The 13,338-nt window shown below is 36.1% G+C and overlaps 1 protein-coding gene across 9 annotated transcripts in view; it reads right to left on the bottom strand.

Moving 5' to 3' along the window:
* The window catches only part of LMBRD2 (LMBR1 domain containing 2), a 57,644-nt gene that overhangs the window by 26,232 nt on the left and 18,074 nt on the right, over positions 1 to 13,338 (bottom strand). For all 9 annotated transcript variants that reach the window (XR_007133152.1, XR_007133151.1, XM_047767098.1 and 6 more), the window contains exons 6-12: positions 12,572 to 12,782; positions 9,868 to 9,942; positions 7,379 to 7,492; positions 6,826 to 7,009; positions 2,833 to 3,014; positions 2,094 to 2,227; positions 994 to 1,099 (exon numbers count right to left, since the gene is read on the bottom strand). Coding sequence is in view for 7 of the 9 variants with exons in the window: in XM_047767098.1 (XP_047623054.1) it covers positions 994 to 1,099; positions 2,094 to 2,227; positions 2,833 to 3,014; positions 6,826 to 7,009; positions 7,379 to 7,492; positions 9,868 to 9,942; positions 12,572 to 12,782 (1,006 nt within the window). In the remaining 2 variants the exon portion in view is untranslated. The remainder of the gene's footprint in view (positions 1 to 993; positions 1,100 to 2,093; positions 2,228 to 2,832; positions 3,015 to 6,825; positions 7,010 to 7,378; positions 7,493 to 9,867; positions 9,943 to 12,571; positions 12,783 to 13,338) is intronic.

Below are 13,338 nucleotides of genomic sequence, written 5' to 3'. Positions count from 1 at the left end.
TTCCATCATTAGACAATTTGCTCATAACCATTTATATCAATGAATTTGTAGTTTTCAAAAAAGAAATGAGGAGTTCTCTTATGGCATAGCAGATTAAGGATCCAGCGATGTCACTGCAGTGGCTTTGGTCACTGCTGTGGGTTAGGTTTGATCCCTGACCCAAGAATTTCCCACATGCCACAGGTAGAGCAAAAAAAAAAAAAAAGAAAAGTAAAAAAGTAGAAATAAAGCACTAAATAGACTAATTTTTAACTTCTCATCACAAGAAATTATAACTGTGAAAGGATGAATGTTAACTAAACTCATCGTGGTAATCACTTTACAATACATACCTTATGCTGTAAACCTTAAACTCATACAATGTTATGTGTCTATTTTATATAGGGCCTCACCCATGGCATATGGAAGATCCCAGGCTAGGAGTCAAATAGGATCTGTGGCAACTGGTCTACGCCACAGCCACAGCAATGTCAGATCCAAGCCGGGTCTGCAACCTACACCACAGCTCATAGAAACACCAGATCTTTAACGCACTGAGCAAAGCCAGGGATTGAACCTGCAACCTCATGGTTACTAGCTGGATTCGTTTCCACTGAGCCATGACGGGAACTCCTGTCTATTATATCTTAATTTGCTTATTTACTAAGATTGTCTCCTAAAGAAAATTAATATTTTATAAATATTACTGAAAATCATCAAATGCACTAAGACCATAAACATAAAAGTGAACACTATTATAAGTCAGGTCTATTTATAATGCTCAGCTGGACAATCTGTGTGAATCAAAAAGTAATTTTTTTATAATAAAAGAATGCAAAATCATTTCTATCTAGTCATTAGTAATTATACATGTCTTTAAAAGTAAGTTTTAATGATTTTTAAAAAGATTCTAAAAATTCTACAGAACTCTTCTCTAGCACTAAAAAAAATTTCACAATAATAGCAGCCCATATAGTAATGAATCTGAAGTCTTTTCTTTCTGACCAAACTTACAGACGTATAAGCAGTTGGCTGTGTATTCTTGTGAGAGATGGATGAATCCATATGGGTCAGTCCCAAGAAATTAAGACATAAAGGAGGAGTCAAACGGCAAAATAACCTGCAATAAGCATTTATAAATGCAATATGTAAAAAATAAAGCAGCAGAATATATTTTATATTATGTTGAAATACATTAAGAACATTTCAGATCATTGTAACTATTATTCTCATCTATATATACTTTGAATCCTTCATGTGAACTACACTTACTTACTTGGGAGACATTATGCAAATTCTATTAATCACATCCTCTTTAAAGATAAGATGCTTCAGTTATCAATTCCTCTTGAAGCTATTAAAACCTAACATGACCGACTTAACAATATGAACAAATAATAGATTGTGCAACCTAGCCCAAGCTGGAGCCATTTCTGTAAACTATTGATAAATCTTTTGGCAAAAAATTGTTCTTTTGGTGTTCTTAGTCCTCTACAATTCAGTTCAAGGCCACTGAATCTCAGAACACTTTCCAGGTCTGACTTAGCCTCTAATTCCTCAAATGTTCCTATTATGACTAACCTATTTATTGACGCTCTAATTGGTAAGTCCAGGCTCACTGTCTTTCTTTCTTTCCTATTCTAGCATACCTATTTTAACCTTAAACTTCAAGCAAGATTTAGCTAGCAATCAATAAGCATCTAATTAACACTTAAAACTAGTCAATTAGATCACAGATATGTAACTCAGGTGTTAGTGAAAGACCTATAAACAAGAAAATAGGAGTTCCCGCTGTGGCTCAGTGGAAACGAATCTGACGAGCATCCATGAGGACGCAGGTTTGATCCCTGGCCTCACTCAGTGGGTTAAGGATCCAGCAACCATGAGCTGGATCACAGATGCAGCTTGGATCTGGCATTGCTGTAGTTGTGGGGTAGGCCGGCAGCAACAGCTCCGATTCGACCCCTAGCCTGGGAACCTCCATATGCTGCAGGTGAGGCCCTAAAAAGACAAGTAAATAGATAAATTTTTTTAAAAAAAGAAAATAAAGGAGAGCTCTATAAAAACACATGCAATAGAGACATTTTCATTGAGTCTAAATACAATTTACTCACATGCCACTGAAAAGAAGGCTGTAAGCATCAGTCTGGTGATGTGAAGCCAAGTAATAATAGTTAAATACACGAATCCTGAACACAGTAGAATAAACACAGATGCTCAGGAAGAAGATGGAAAGGAAGCAAGCAATCTAAAATGACAAAATAAAACAAAAAACTCATTTAAGACTAACAGACTTAGCATTTGACACACCATCACAAGCATTTGATACACCATCACAACTCATTTAAGACTAACAGACTTAGCATTTGATACACCATCACAAGCATTTAATTCACGCTAACATTTATTGACATAAAATTTAAACATGGTTTAACAGTTTTTTTAATCATCTAAGAAAACGAAATTACCAAAAAAAAAAAGCTACGTCTCAAATCAGTCCCACATCTTATTTACATGTTTCAGATCTACCTCCTGGAAGTGAGCCTGTTCTCCCACTCCCTTGGCAACTCTTCATGTGGAAGAGTTAAGTAGCTTCACTAGCATAAAGAGGATAAAAGTATTCTCATAAAAATATTGTGCACTATTTTGCACCTTTTCATCTCTTCTCAAAAACAGTTCTTGGTTTTTATTGTCTGGGTAAAATGATGAAGCTCATTTTTGGAAGTCTGAATAATAAGTGGGAAACTTCACTGCTTTCATTATTACTGAAGAAATATATGAAGAAAAGATACAATAGTTAAAGATTACACTATAAACTGACATATATTTATGACAGATATAAAATAAACTGACCTCTATATAAATATAGTTGTATGTTTTTTCAGCCAGCTGTATGAAGACTGCAAAGAGGGATAAGACAGGTGTCGTGCTAAAGAATGTGCACTCTGACCACACAACAATCACGGAGAAGATGGACAATACCACAGCAAGTATCCTATAAAACCACGGTCGCAAAAGACATTCCCAGTACCACTCTGAAAGATGAAAGAAAAAAATGATTAGGAAAACCGTAAAGGAGTAAACAGTGCATTTACAGTGTCTCAAAATACCTCCATACAAGATATGTAATTGCAAAGAGAGGAACAGTGGAGGAACCAGACAGACAGCATCCTAAAATTGATTACCAGTAATGGCACAAACTGTTATCGGGGCCTTCTGCTATGATGCTCTGACAAGAACGTAACATTACTGCTGAGGCATTCCTGCCAAAAATACAGAACCCACACCTGATCATGAGGAAACATCAAACTCAAATTCGGGGGCATTCAATAAAAAACTGGCCTGTACTCTCCAAAAACATCAATGTTATAAAACAAATGGAGATTTGGAAATTGTCACAGATTTAAAAAGACTAAGGAGATGTGACAACTAAATGCAATGCATGACCTGGGATTTTTCTGCAAAGAATATTTTTGAGACAATTAACAAAATCTGAATAAAATCTATAGATAATCGTACTGTATCAATGCTAATTTCTTTATTTTGATCATTGTACTTGGTTGTGTATGAAAATATCTTTATTTTTAGATAATACACACTGAAACATTGAGAGGTAATGAAGTACCATGTCTGGATTCAACTTTAAAAAGATTAAGGAAAAAAATACATATAGAAAGATAAAGCAAATGACTTAAAGTAAGATGTTAACATTTAAAGAATCTGAGTACAAGGCATATGGGAATTCTTTGTACAATTCAGGAAACTTTTTTTTTTTTTTTTTACTTTTTGGGGCCACACCTGTGGCATATGGAAGTTTCCAGGTTAGGGGTTGAATTGGAGCTGCAACTGCCAGCATATGGCACAGCCACAGCAACACGGGATCCGAGCAGCGTCTGCGACCCACACCACAGCTCATGGCAATGCCAGATTCCCGACCCACTGAGTGAGGCCAGGGATTGAGCCTTCATTCTCATGGATACTAGTCAGGTATGTTACTGCTGAGCCACAAGGAGAACACCTTAGACAACTTTTTGTTAAGTCTCACTTTAGGCAGAAAAAAAAAAAAAAAAGTTTTAAAAAAGAAAGCTCACCAAATTGAAAAGGCTATATATTTCACTTCATTTGTTTAAGAGCTGAGCTCCTAGCTCACTCTGGGTCTTTTCAACCCTTACTCACAAGATAATTCCTGGTGATTTCAATACCCACATAGGCGATCCTCCTTCCAACACCCTGATCTTTCACTTCTTTGATCTCCCCTCCTTCAATGAGTCTGTCCTCAAACCTACCTCAACTACTCATCCTCTTATCATCTCATTACAGCATTCCTATCTCCAAGCAATACCTTCATCGAATATTCCAACTCCGCTAACTTACCCTGGACAAACCATTTATTCTACCACCTTTTTCTTGCCACTAAACACCCTGATGTCCTTACTGCTTTCTTCACCCAGCTCAGATTCCACAGTCTTTGAGGATAACCACTCTCCAATAGCCTAATTCCTTTGCCCTCTCTCATTTCCTTGTACTTGCTAAGCTAAACCACTCTGGTTGGATCTAACTCCTTGGCTACCCTGAGCCTGCATCTATGGAGTTCCACATTGCAGGACTAAGACACAAAACTTTACTGATTTGTCTCACTTTAAATTCTTTTTTTTTTTAATTTTTTTTTTTTTTTTTTTTTTTTTAGGGCCACATCTGCAGCATATGGAAGTTCCCAGGCTAGAAGTCAATCGGAGTCACAGCTGCTGGCCCACCCCACAGCCACAGCAACTCAGGATCCAAGCTGCATCTGTGACCTACACCACAGCTTGCAGCAATGCCAGATCCTTAACCCACTGAGCAAAGCTAGGGATCAAACCCACATTCTCTTGGATATTAGTTGGGTTCATTACCGCTGAGCTGCAATGAAAACCCCGTCACTTTAAATTCTTAATCACTTAGCTTCAAGTAGACCCAGAGCACTGCCTGGCTAGCCTACTGTAATTCACCATTCTTCTCCCATGCCTACTCTCCTAAGCAACTATTTTGCACCTTCTTTCCTCAAATCTTCAAAATCTCTTGTCCTATACTCAGTCTCATCATTTCACTAAGAAACTAGAAGCTGAAAGAAGAGAACCTCCCTAAGGGCCCACGACTACATCATTTCACCTGTTCAGGTACATCTGTGCGTCACCTCCGAAGCTAAGGCCATTCTCCTCACTATTCACTATTTCCCATTTCATTTCTCTTATATACGAACATTTTCCCAGCCACTCTCTTCTGTCTCACCCAATTTCCTCAAAGGTATCATTTGCAAATTACGTGCAATACTTTCCCTCAACCCCACCATCCTCCTTCAGCTACTCCCTTTTTCCTCTATTCCCTTTCATAAGGAAACCATTTTGAGTGTAGTCTCTTCTGTCTGTAACTGCTCTCCTTCTTAATTTCTTTCAAACTTCAATCAGGCTTTTTTACCCTTCTTCCCACCTCACTTCTCTGAAATCCAATGGTCAAATCTTAATATCCAGGATAATTTACGTATCTGCAACATTTGAGAAGGTACTTTATAGGCCCTTTTCCTGAAAACACTTCACTGTCCTGGTTGTCCTCAGATCTCACTGGCCACTCCTTCTTTAGTCTTTCTCTTGGTTCCTCCACATCACCGTCATGTCTAGGAGTTCCCGCTGTGGCACAATGGGATCGGTGGCATCTCTGGAGTGCTGGGACGGAGATTCAAGCCCAGGCCCAACCCAATGGGTTAAAGATCTAGTGCTGCTGCAGCTTCGGAGTAGGTTGCAACTGCTGCTCAGATCTGATCCGTGGCCCAGGAATTCCATATGCCACAGGATGGCCGGCCAGGGGGACCCTCCCATCTAAATTCTGGAGTGCCTCAGGCTTGGTCCTCAGATTTTCTCTCTTCTCTATCCTAATCACTTCTTCACTGACTTTATCCTGATCCTGGTCCACTTATACACTGATGATACTCTGTATTTGCAGAGCAGAATTCTTCCCCAATATCTATAACCAACCACCTATTCAGCACTGTGTTTACCTTTATGTGTATATTGCCTGTTTTTCTCTCTCCACAAGGGCAGGATTTTGCCTTTTTGTTCAGTGATATATATCAAGCACCCAATACACAGCATATATATGCTCAAATACTTGCTGAGTAAATGAAAACAAGTATCACATCATTCCTTTATTTAATTAAAAAAGATCTTCACTGAAGAAGTTTTCTGAGATATCTGTTATGGCCATTATGACTTCATACTCAAGACCAAACATGTACAAGAGAATCAAGTGAACAGTTAACAGTTCATTGTCCTGGTTGTCCTCCTATCTCACTGGCCACTCCACTGACACTGTGACACTTTGGTATTTTCATTAAGTTCCTCACACTAAATTTGATAACATTTATATAATCATAAAGGAGAATAAAATAATTATGACTTTTGAATGTAGGTTTTATAAATAGACTAATAAATGTAAATAATCAAAGAGAACGTCTTAGGAGAACATTTTAGGAGCATGTCAAGACTAAAGAAGAGATCCAAGACTGATATAAAATTGCTTAAAATTCTAATTGTTTTAAGTACATATTACATTTACAAAATATGCTTGATATATCACATATAATTTTCATAGAATTTTGGTTATCTGTGACGTAACAATGGAAGCTGATAGGTTATATGTTATAAGTAAAATAGTTTTTTTTAGTGGGGGAAGAAGTTCATCAGATACATAACATTATCACATGATATAAACAAATAACACAAATATAATTTGACTTTCCATTGTTGAAAATATATACTTTCCTTCAGAAAAATGATCAGTATTAAACTTTGAAATGTGTATCAAATTACATACCAACTGTAGGATTATAAAGATATTGAATAAATCTATTTTCTGGCTCTGGTGATTGAAAGGTATGAACAAACTGACAAGTAGCACTAGTTTCATTTTTTGCAACATCTTCTAGATAAAACGCTTGTTCCAAAAGAATTTGCCATTGTACTTGAGTTCGACGATGTCTCTGAACTGAATAAATCACCTAAAAAAAAGAGAAGAGGAGGTATACTTGTCAGCATTCTGATGCAATGGTGATTCAACTCCCCACGAAGGAGCAAGTATGGGTCACAGAAATGAGGAAGTGCTAGAGCATTTACTGGGTATGGCCAAGGATGTTAATATTCTATAATATATGTAACAGTTATGCTCAGTGAATAGTTCTCCTTCCCAAGATGTCCACAGTACCCCTGTTGAAAAACACAAAATTAAAACACTTCAAAGAAGAATATAAGGACAGGGTCAAAGAAAGTTCCTGATACACATTTACTTAAAATTCTTTTTTTGTGAGGAGTAATTACAGATCTTACTAAAACCATCCCAAAGGTTAAAAGGCTACAATTAATAAAGTTACCTGTTTATGTAGTTTTACCAGACTTTTTTCACTTGGATAGGTATTATGCTTTTCATCAAAATCTTCATAATCATCCATGTTCCTACCCATTTTTTCCTGATACTCTACAGGGCACTAAAAGGGAAAATTAGGCTTTTAGAAATTTTATTTGCAAAAATATAAGCAAATTAACTTTTATTAAAAGTCTTTCATTCTTGGACATTTCTAATTTTCTCACAAACATTTTCCAGATCTGGAGTCATCTGCTCCAGTATTAGTCATTTAATACCTATAGGAACCTGGGCGAGTTAGTTAACCTCCCTGAATAGGTCTCAAAAGGTAGAAAATGTAAGAGAAATGATTAGAGAGAATTGTTGCCATAACTATCATCTTAGCCAAAAGGAACACTAGCCAATAATCAATATAACAGATTTAAAATGACAAAAAGAACTGGACAGCCAGTTAGCAATATCGTTCTAAATGTCTCCTCAAGCAGAGAACAAAAGCAAAAACACACAAATGTGATTATATAGATCAAACTAAAAAGTTTCTGCACAGCAAAGGAAACCATCAATAAAATGAAGAGACAACCTACCAAATGAAAGTATATTTGTAAAGGAAATATCTAATAAAAGGTTAATATCCAAAATATATAAAGAACTCATATAACTTAACAACAAACAACCTGATTGAAAAATGGGTACAGGAACCAAATAGTTATTTTCCTAAGAAGACATACAGATGGCCAACAAGTACTAATTATTAGAGAAGTGCAAATCAAAACCACAATGAGCTATCACCTCACATCATCAGAAGTGCTATCATCCAAATGACAAGAAACAACAAGTGTTGGCAAAGATGCAAAGAAAGGGGAACCATCACACACTGCTGGTGGGAATGTAAACTGGTGCAGCCACTATAACAGACAGTATGGAGAGTCTTCAAAAAATTAAGAACAGAACTACCATATGATCCAGCTATCCCAACTCTGGGTATTTACCCAAAGAGTATGAAAACATGAATCCTAAAAGACATCTGCACCCCCTACCCCATGTTCACTGCAGCAATATTTACAATAGCCAAGACAGGGAAAAAACCTAATTGCCCATCAACAGATGAATGGATAAAAAAGACATTATACCTATCTATCTCTCTCTAGATACATACCCATCTATCCATACACACACACACACACACACACACACACACACACACACACAAAATGGAATACTACTCAGCTATTAAAAAAAAAGATAAAATCTTGCCATTTGAGACAACATGAATGGACTTTGAGGGTATTATGTTCAGTGAAAAAAGCAGGATAAAGACAAATGCCATATGATTTTAACTCATATATGGAATATATATAAATTTAAAAAACTAATAAACAAATGAAAACAAGATAAATGAAGAAAGCAAACCAAACAAAAACAAACATGTAGATAGAGAGAATAGAGTAGTAGTAAGGAGTAGAGTTAAATGGGTAAAGGAGATCAACTGCATGGTGACTGATGGAAAATAAATTTTTGGTGGTGAGGATGGTGTGGGGTATAGAGAGGCAGAAATATAATGTTGTACACACAAAACTTATATAATGTTATAAATCAACGTTATCTCAGATAAAAAATACTTATGTACAAGTATTTAAAAAGAAATTAAATCAGGGAGTTCCCGTTGAAGGACAGTGGAAACGAATCTGACTAGGAACCATGAGGTTGCGGGTTCGATCCCTGGCCTTGCTCAGTGGGTTAGGGATCTGGCGTTGCTATGGCTGTGGCATAGGCTGGCAGCTGTAGCTCCGATTAGACCCCTAACCTGGGAACCTCCATGTGCCACAGGTACGACCCTAAAAGGATCAAAGTCAAAAATAATAATAATAAAATAATAAAAAGAAAAAGAAATTAAATCAAACACAGGAAAAATAGCAGTTCAGTGGTTCTGTAGTCATACAGAAGACAACTGGGGAACTCATTTCTGGAATAATCATTTTTGGAAGCATATGAGTAACCTTAATTCAATATTAATGCATCAAAACCTTAATTGTATGGTTTCTTATTAAATATCTGCATTAAACATCTTATAATGTCATTCATTTTATGAAATATGTACTATAGTATAAAATAACATGTACAAAGCTAATCAAAAGTGATTATTGAGCACCTAGTTTGTTTTCTTACAGGAGATATGCTTTTAGTGAGCACATTTAATGACACTTACAAACTATAAAGGTCCATCTCTATCATCGTGTCATGACAATCATAATACATTATTTAACATAACCTCTATAGCCGAATTTCAAAGGAAAATACTGCCAATAAATAGTGTTAAACTATAATGGCAAAAGAACAAATTCTATGTACAAATTACTATTCATTTATGGTTAATATTTTCATGAAAATGGAAGGGAGTTGGAAGACTCAACCATAGGCTGTTCTCATACTTTTCTGACGCTTTTATAATATTATATAAATTTCTACTTCAAAAGGAAAGAGATGAGAATATTTAATTACCTTTTTAAGTATTGTGTCAACACATTTTCTCAGTGGGTGGTTATACTTGATGCTCTCATTTACTTTACGAACCTCCTATAAAAACAGCAAGATAAATAAAATTATTTCTATTTCTACAGATTAGATGTTTCAAATGAGAATTCTCTAGTACTATATATAGTCCAACAGGTTTCAACCCAAATTACTTACATAGCATAAACATAAAGTTCCGTTCACTGAATAAAAGTTCTTAAGAACACAAAGAAAAACACAAAGTTATAGATTAGCTATATCTACATGGTTCCACTTTTTATAATTTTCTAGATTTACTGCCTTATCTTTTGATTACTTGGTCCACAAAGATGAATAAGCATTGTAAAAAGTCATGAAAGATAAGGCAAACTTTGCAATCCTAAAAGAACTGGAATGTGTTCTTCTACCTTGCTCACCAAGCTCAATTATCTCATTACCTAAAATACAAAGAAACCAGAGAAAGCAGAACAAGCTAAAAATGTCACAAAGCACCTGCCCCTTTCCAATGGGAGGTTACCCTACAGTAGTCAAAACCAATGATTCATTCCACATTTTTAAAATTAAGAGTACACTATACATCAGCACCATGCTCTGTATAAAGTCACCTCTACCCATACTGGAGAGTAGGGTGGGAAGACATGCTGTGATAAGTCTTCCACTATGGTGTGGTGATGAGGTGATTAAATAAACAATTTAATGAGTATGAAAGGCATAGAGGGGTTAGGGAGGGGAATGTTTAGAACCAGTAGTTACCAAAGAATCACAATATTCTATAATCCTATTGAAATTTTTAAAAAGTTGTAATCCGTGTTCTAGGCAGAAGAAATAGCATGTTTAGGTTGAGCGGCAAGAGTGAACCAACCAGGATATTAAAAAGAACAGTCTGATTGCAGGGCAGAGAATGGCCTTAAGTGATGTAAAACTCAAAGAAGAGAAACCATCTGGCGTACAGCCAAAGTTACGAAAAACATATAAATAGATGGCAAAATCAAATCACTATTCTTAATACATGGAAAGCTCCTACAAACCAACAGAAAAATGGAAAGATACAAAAGAAGCAAGAGACTAATAAATGTCTGAAGAGACAGTCAATTGTACTAAAAAAATTATAAATTTTTAAAATGAGTTTTCTTATAAAATTATAAAAAATTGCTATTATGTAATGAGGTAAGATATGGGGGGAAAAGCACAGCTATACATAGTAAAATGTGACATAACCTATTTGGAAAATAATTTAGCAATATCCATCACAATTTAAAATATGCAAGTTCCATGAATAACCTGTACCAACAGACACTGCTCCCATCGAGGAGCTGAGCTTAGTGATGAAAACAGACATTATTCAAACAGAAATGGTGTGAAAACTGCTGTTTAATCTAGCATGGAAGACTTCCTGACAAACTCGTTATTTAAACTGAGATAAAAAGCTAAACTGAGGATAAGAGTCAGCCAACCAAAGGAAGGAGCAAAAATATTCCAGGCAGAGGGGCAGCATGTACTAAGGCCTCCAAGGAGTTTCAGAGAAGTGAAAGAGGTCAAGTGTGACTAATGGGAAAGGAGAGTAAGGGCCTGAGTAGCACTTGATCAGGCTAAAGAAGTAAGAGCAAAGTACCCCAATAACAGTTCGTTCTGAGGTCAATGAGCAAGGCCTAAAAACAGGAATGACAAGAACTGAGTTAAAAGATGCTTGAGGCATCATCACATAACAATTTTCCATGTCTATGCTGCCTTAAAGTTTTGTTGACTTGTTAGCACACCTCTGAATGTTCCATTATATATTATATATTATACACGAAATATACATAGAATACATGAAAACTTGATTATACATTATATAATATACAATAAATTAACAGCAAAATTTTACAATTTGTTGCATTTTTTGTGTGTATACTGTTGAAATTTGTACTCTCAACAACTCTGTCATGTATTTCACAAGTGAGTACAAGTAAGCCTTATTAAGATTACAGATTGGAAACAAAACTTAATAGATACAAATTCCAATGCAAAATGTTCTCTAAAGAGGTTTCCATGCTTGGTGGGATTACTTGGGATCAAATTTTCACGAAGAGGTATCCTGTGATTGTATTTTCACTTCTACTATGTCCCAGTAACCATATAACTTTTATCTAATCTGGGAAACTTTTGAGTCTTTTAACTTTTAAATATTAAAACGAGTTCCCATTGTGGCTCAGCAGAAATGAACCCGACCAGTATCCAAGAGGACATGGGTTTGATCCCTGGCCTTGATCAGTGGGTTGAGGATCCGGCATTGCTGTGAGCTATGGTGTAGGGTACAGACATGGCTTGGATCCCGTGTTGCTGTGGCTGAAGTGTAGGCCGGCAACTGCACCTCCTATTTGACCCCTAGCCCAGGAACTTCCATATGCCAGAGAGTGGCCCTAAAAAAGAAAAAAAAAGTTACTCTCAAGACAACAAGTATAATCCTGCACTGCTGGATATATTCTCCTTGGATTTTTGTCAGTTAGAAGATGGAGCTGATACCTCACAAAGCTAAACTGCCAACTAGAAATCATTCGAATGGACGAGACATTCTTAAGAATTGCACATCACCAAATTTTTAGTCTAAAGCCCATCAGTGTACTAGTAACAACAACAAAACCAACAGTGTATCCAAAAGGAAATACACACAACTTGATGACTATTGACTGTAAGCTTTAGACTTGCTTACCTCCATGACATCTTCTAAAGTCTCTTCTGCATCTGCTTTCTCTGTCATCAATTTAGCTGCCTTAAAATAAGTTTTCATTAGTAGATAACCTCTTTTTGCTCCATTCCAGTATGACCGAGGAATTTCTACCAAGCCATACCCCAACAACAACACAAGCAGAAACAGACCCCAGGTATTTGCGGCAGCTATCCCAATTGTCTGAAGCTGGTTCCTAAGAAAGGGAAAACATAAGCAGAGAACTGTGGTAGATAAATTTTTCTGATAAAAAAAGGAAAACAAAACTAACCAGTGTTAAGTGGTTTTTCAGAAAACAACTGCCCTAAGGGATAGCTATATTTTTATATGAAAAAAATTCAACCTTCAAATCCTCAGCTACTCTTTCAGTAACAGCAGATAATGTGTGTTTTAATGAAAAGTGAAAGAGTGTGACTACAGAAATAGATGTTAACACAGGAAACACAGCTTCTATCAGAATTAGAATCCTGGATACGTATTTTTCATTAGGTGCTTTCTTTTTCAATGTTAACCAAGAGGAGCCTGATAAAAAATTTTAACTCTGAAAAAATGTTAACTTGTTAACTTGTTTGTTAACACTCTGACATAAACGACAATAATATCTCCTCGGATCCCTGTCCTAGAGTAATGACAATAAAAACAAAAATAAACAAATGTGACCTAATTAAACTTAAGTTTTTGCACAGCAAAGGAAACCCTAAACAAAATGAAAAGACAACCCACAGAATGGGGGAAAATCTTTGCAAATAAAG

Source organism: Phacochoerus africanus, chromosome 1 (assembly GCF_016906955.1).
Source record: "Phacochoerus africanus isolate WHEZ1 chromosome 1, ROS_Pafr_v1, whole genome shotgun sequence".
Lineage (NCBI taxonomy): Eukaryota > Metazoa > Chordata > Mammalia > Artiodactyla > Suidae > Phacochoerus > Phacochoerus africanus.
This window is presented reverse-complemented; position numbering and strand designations above follow the sequence as displayed.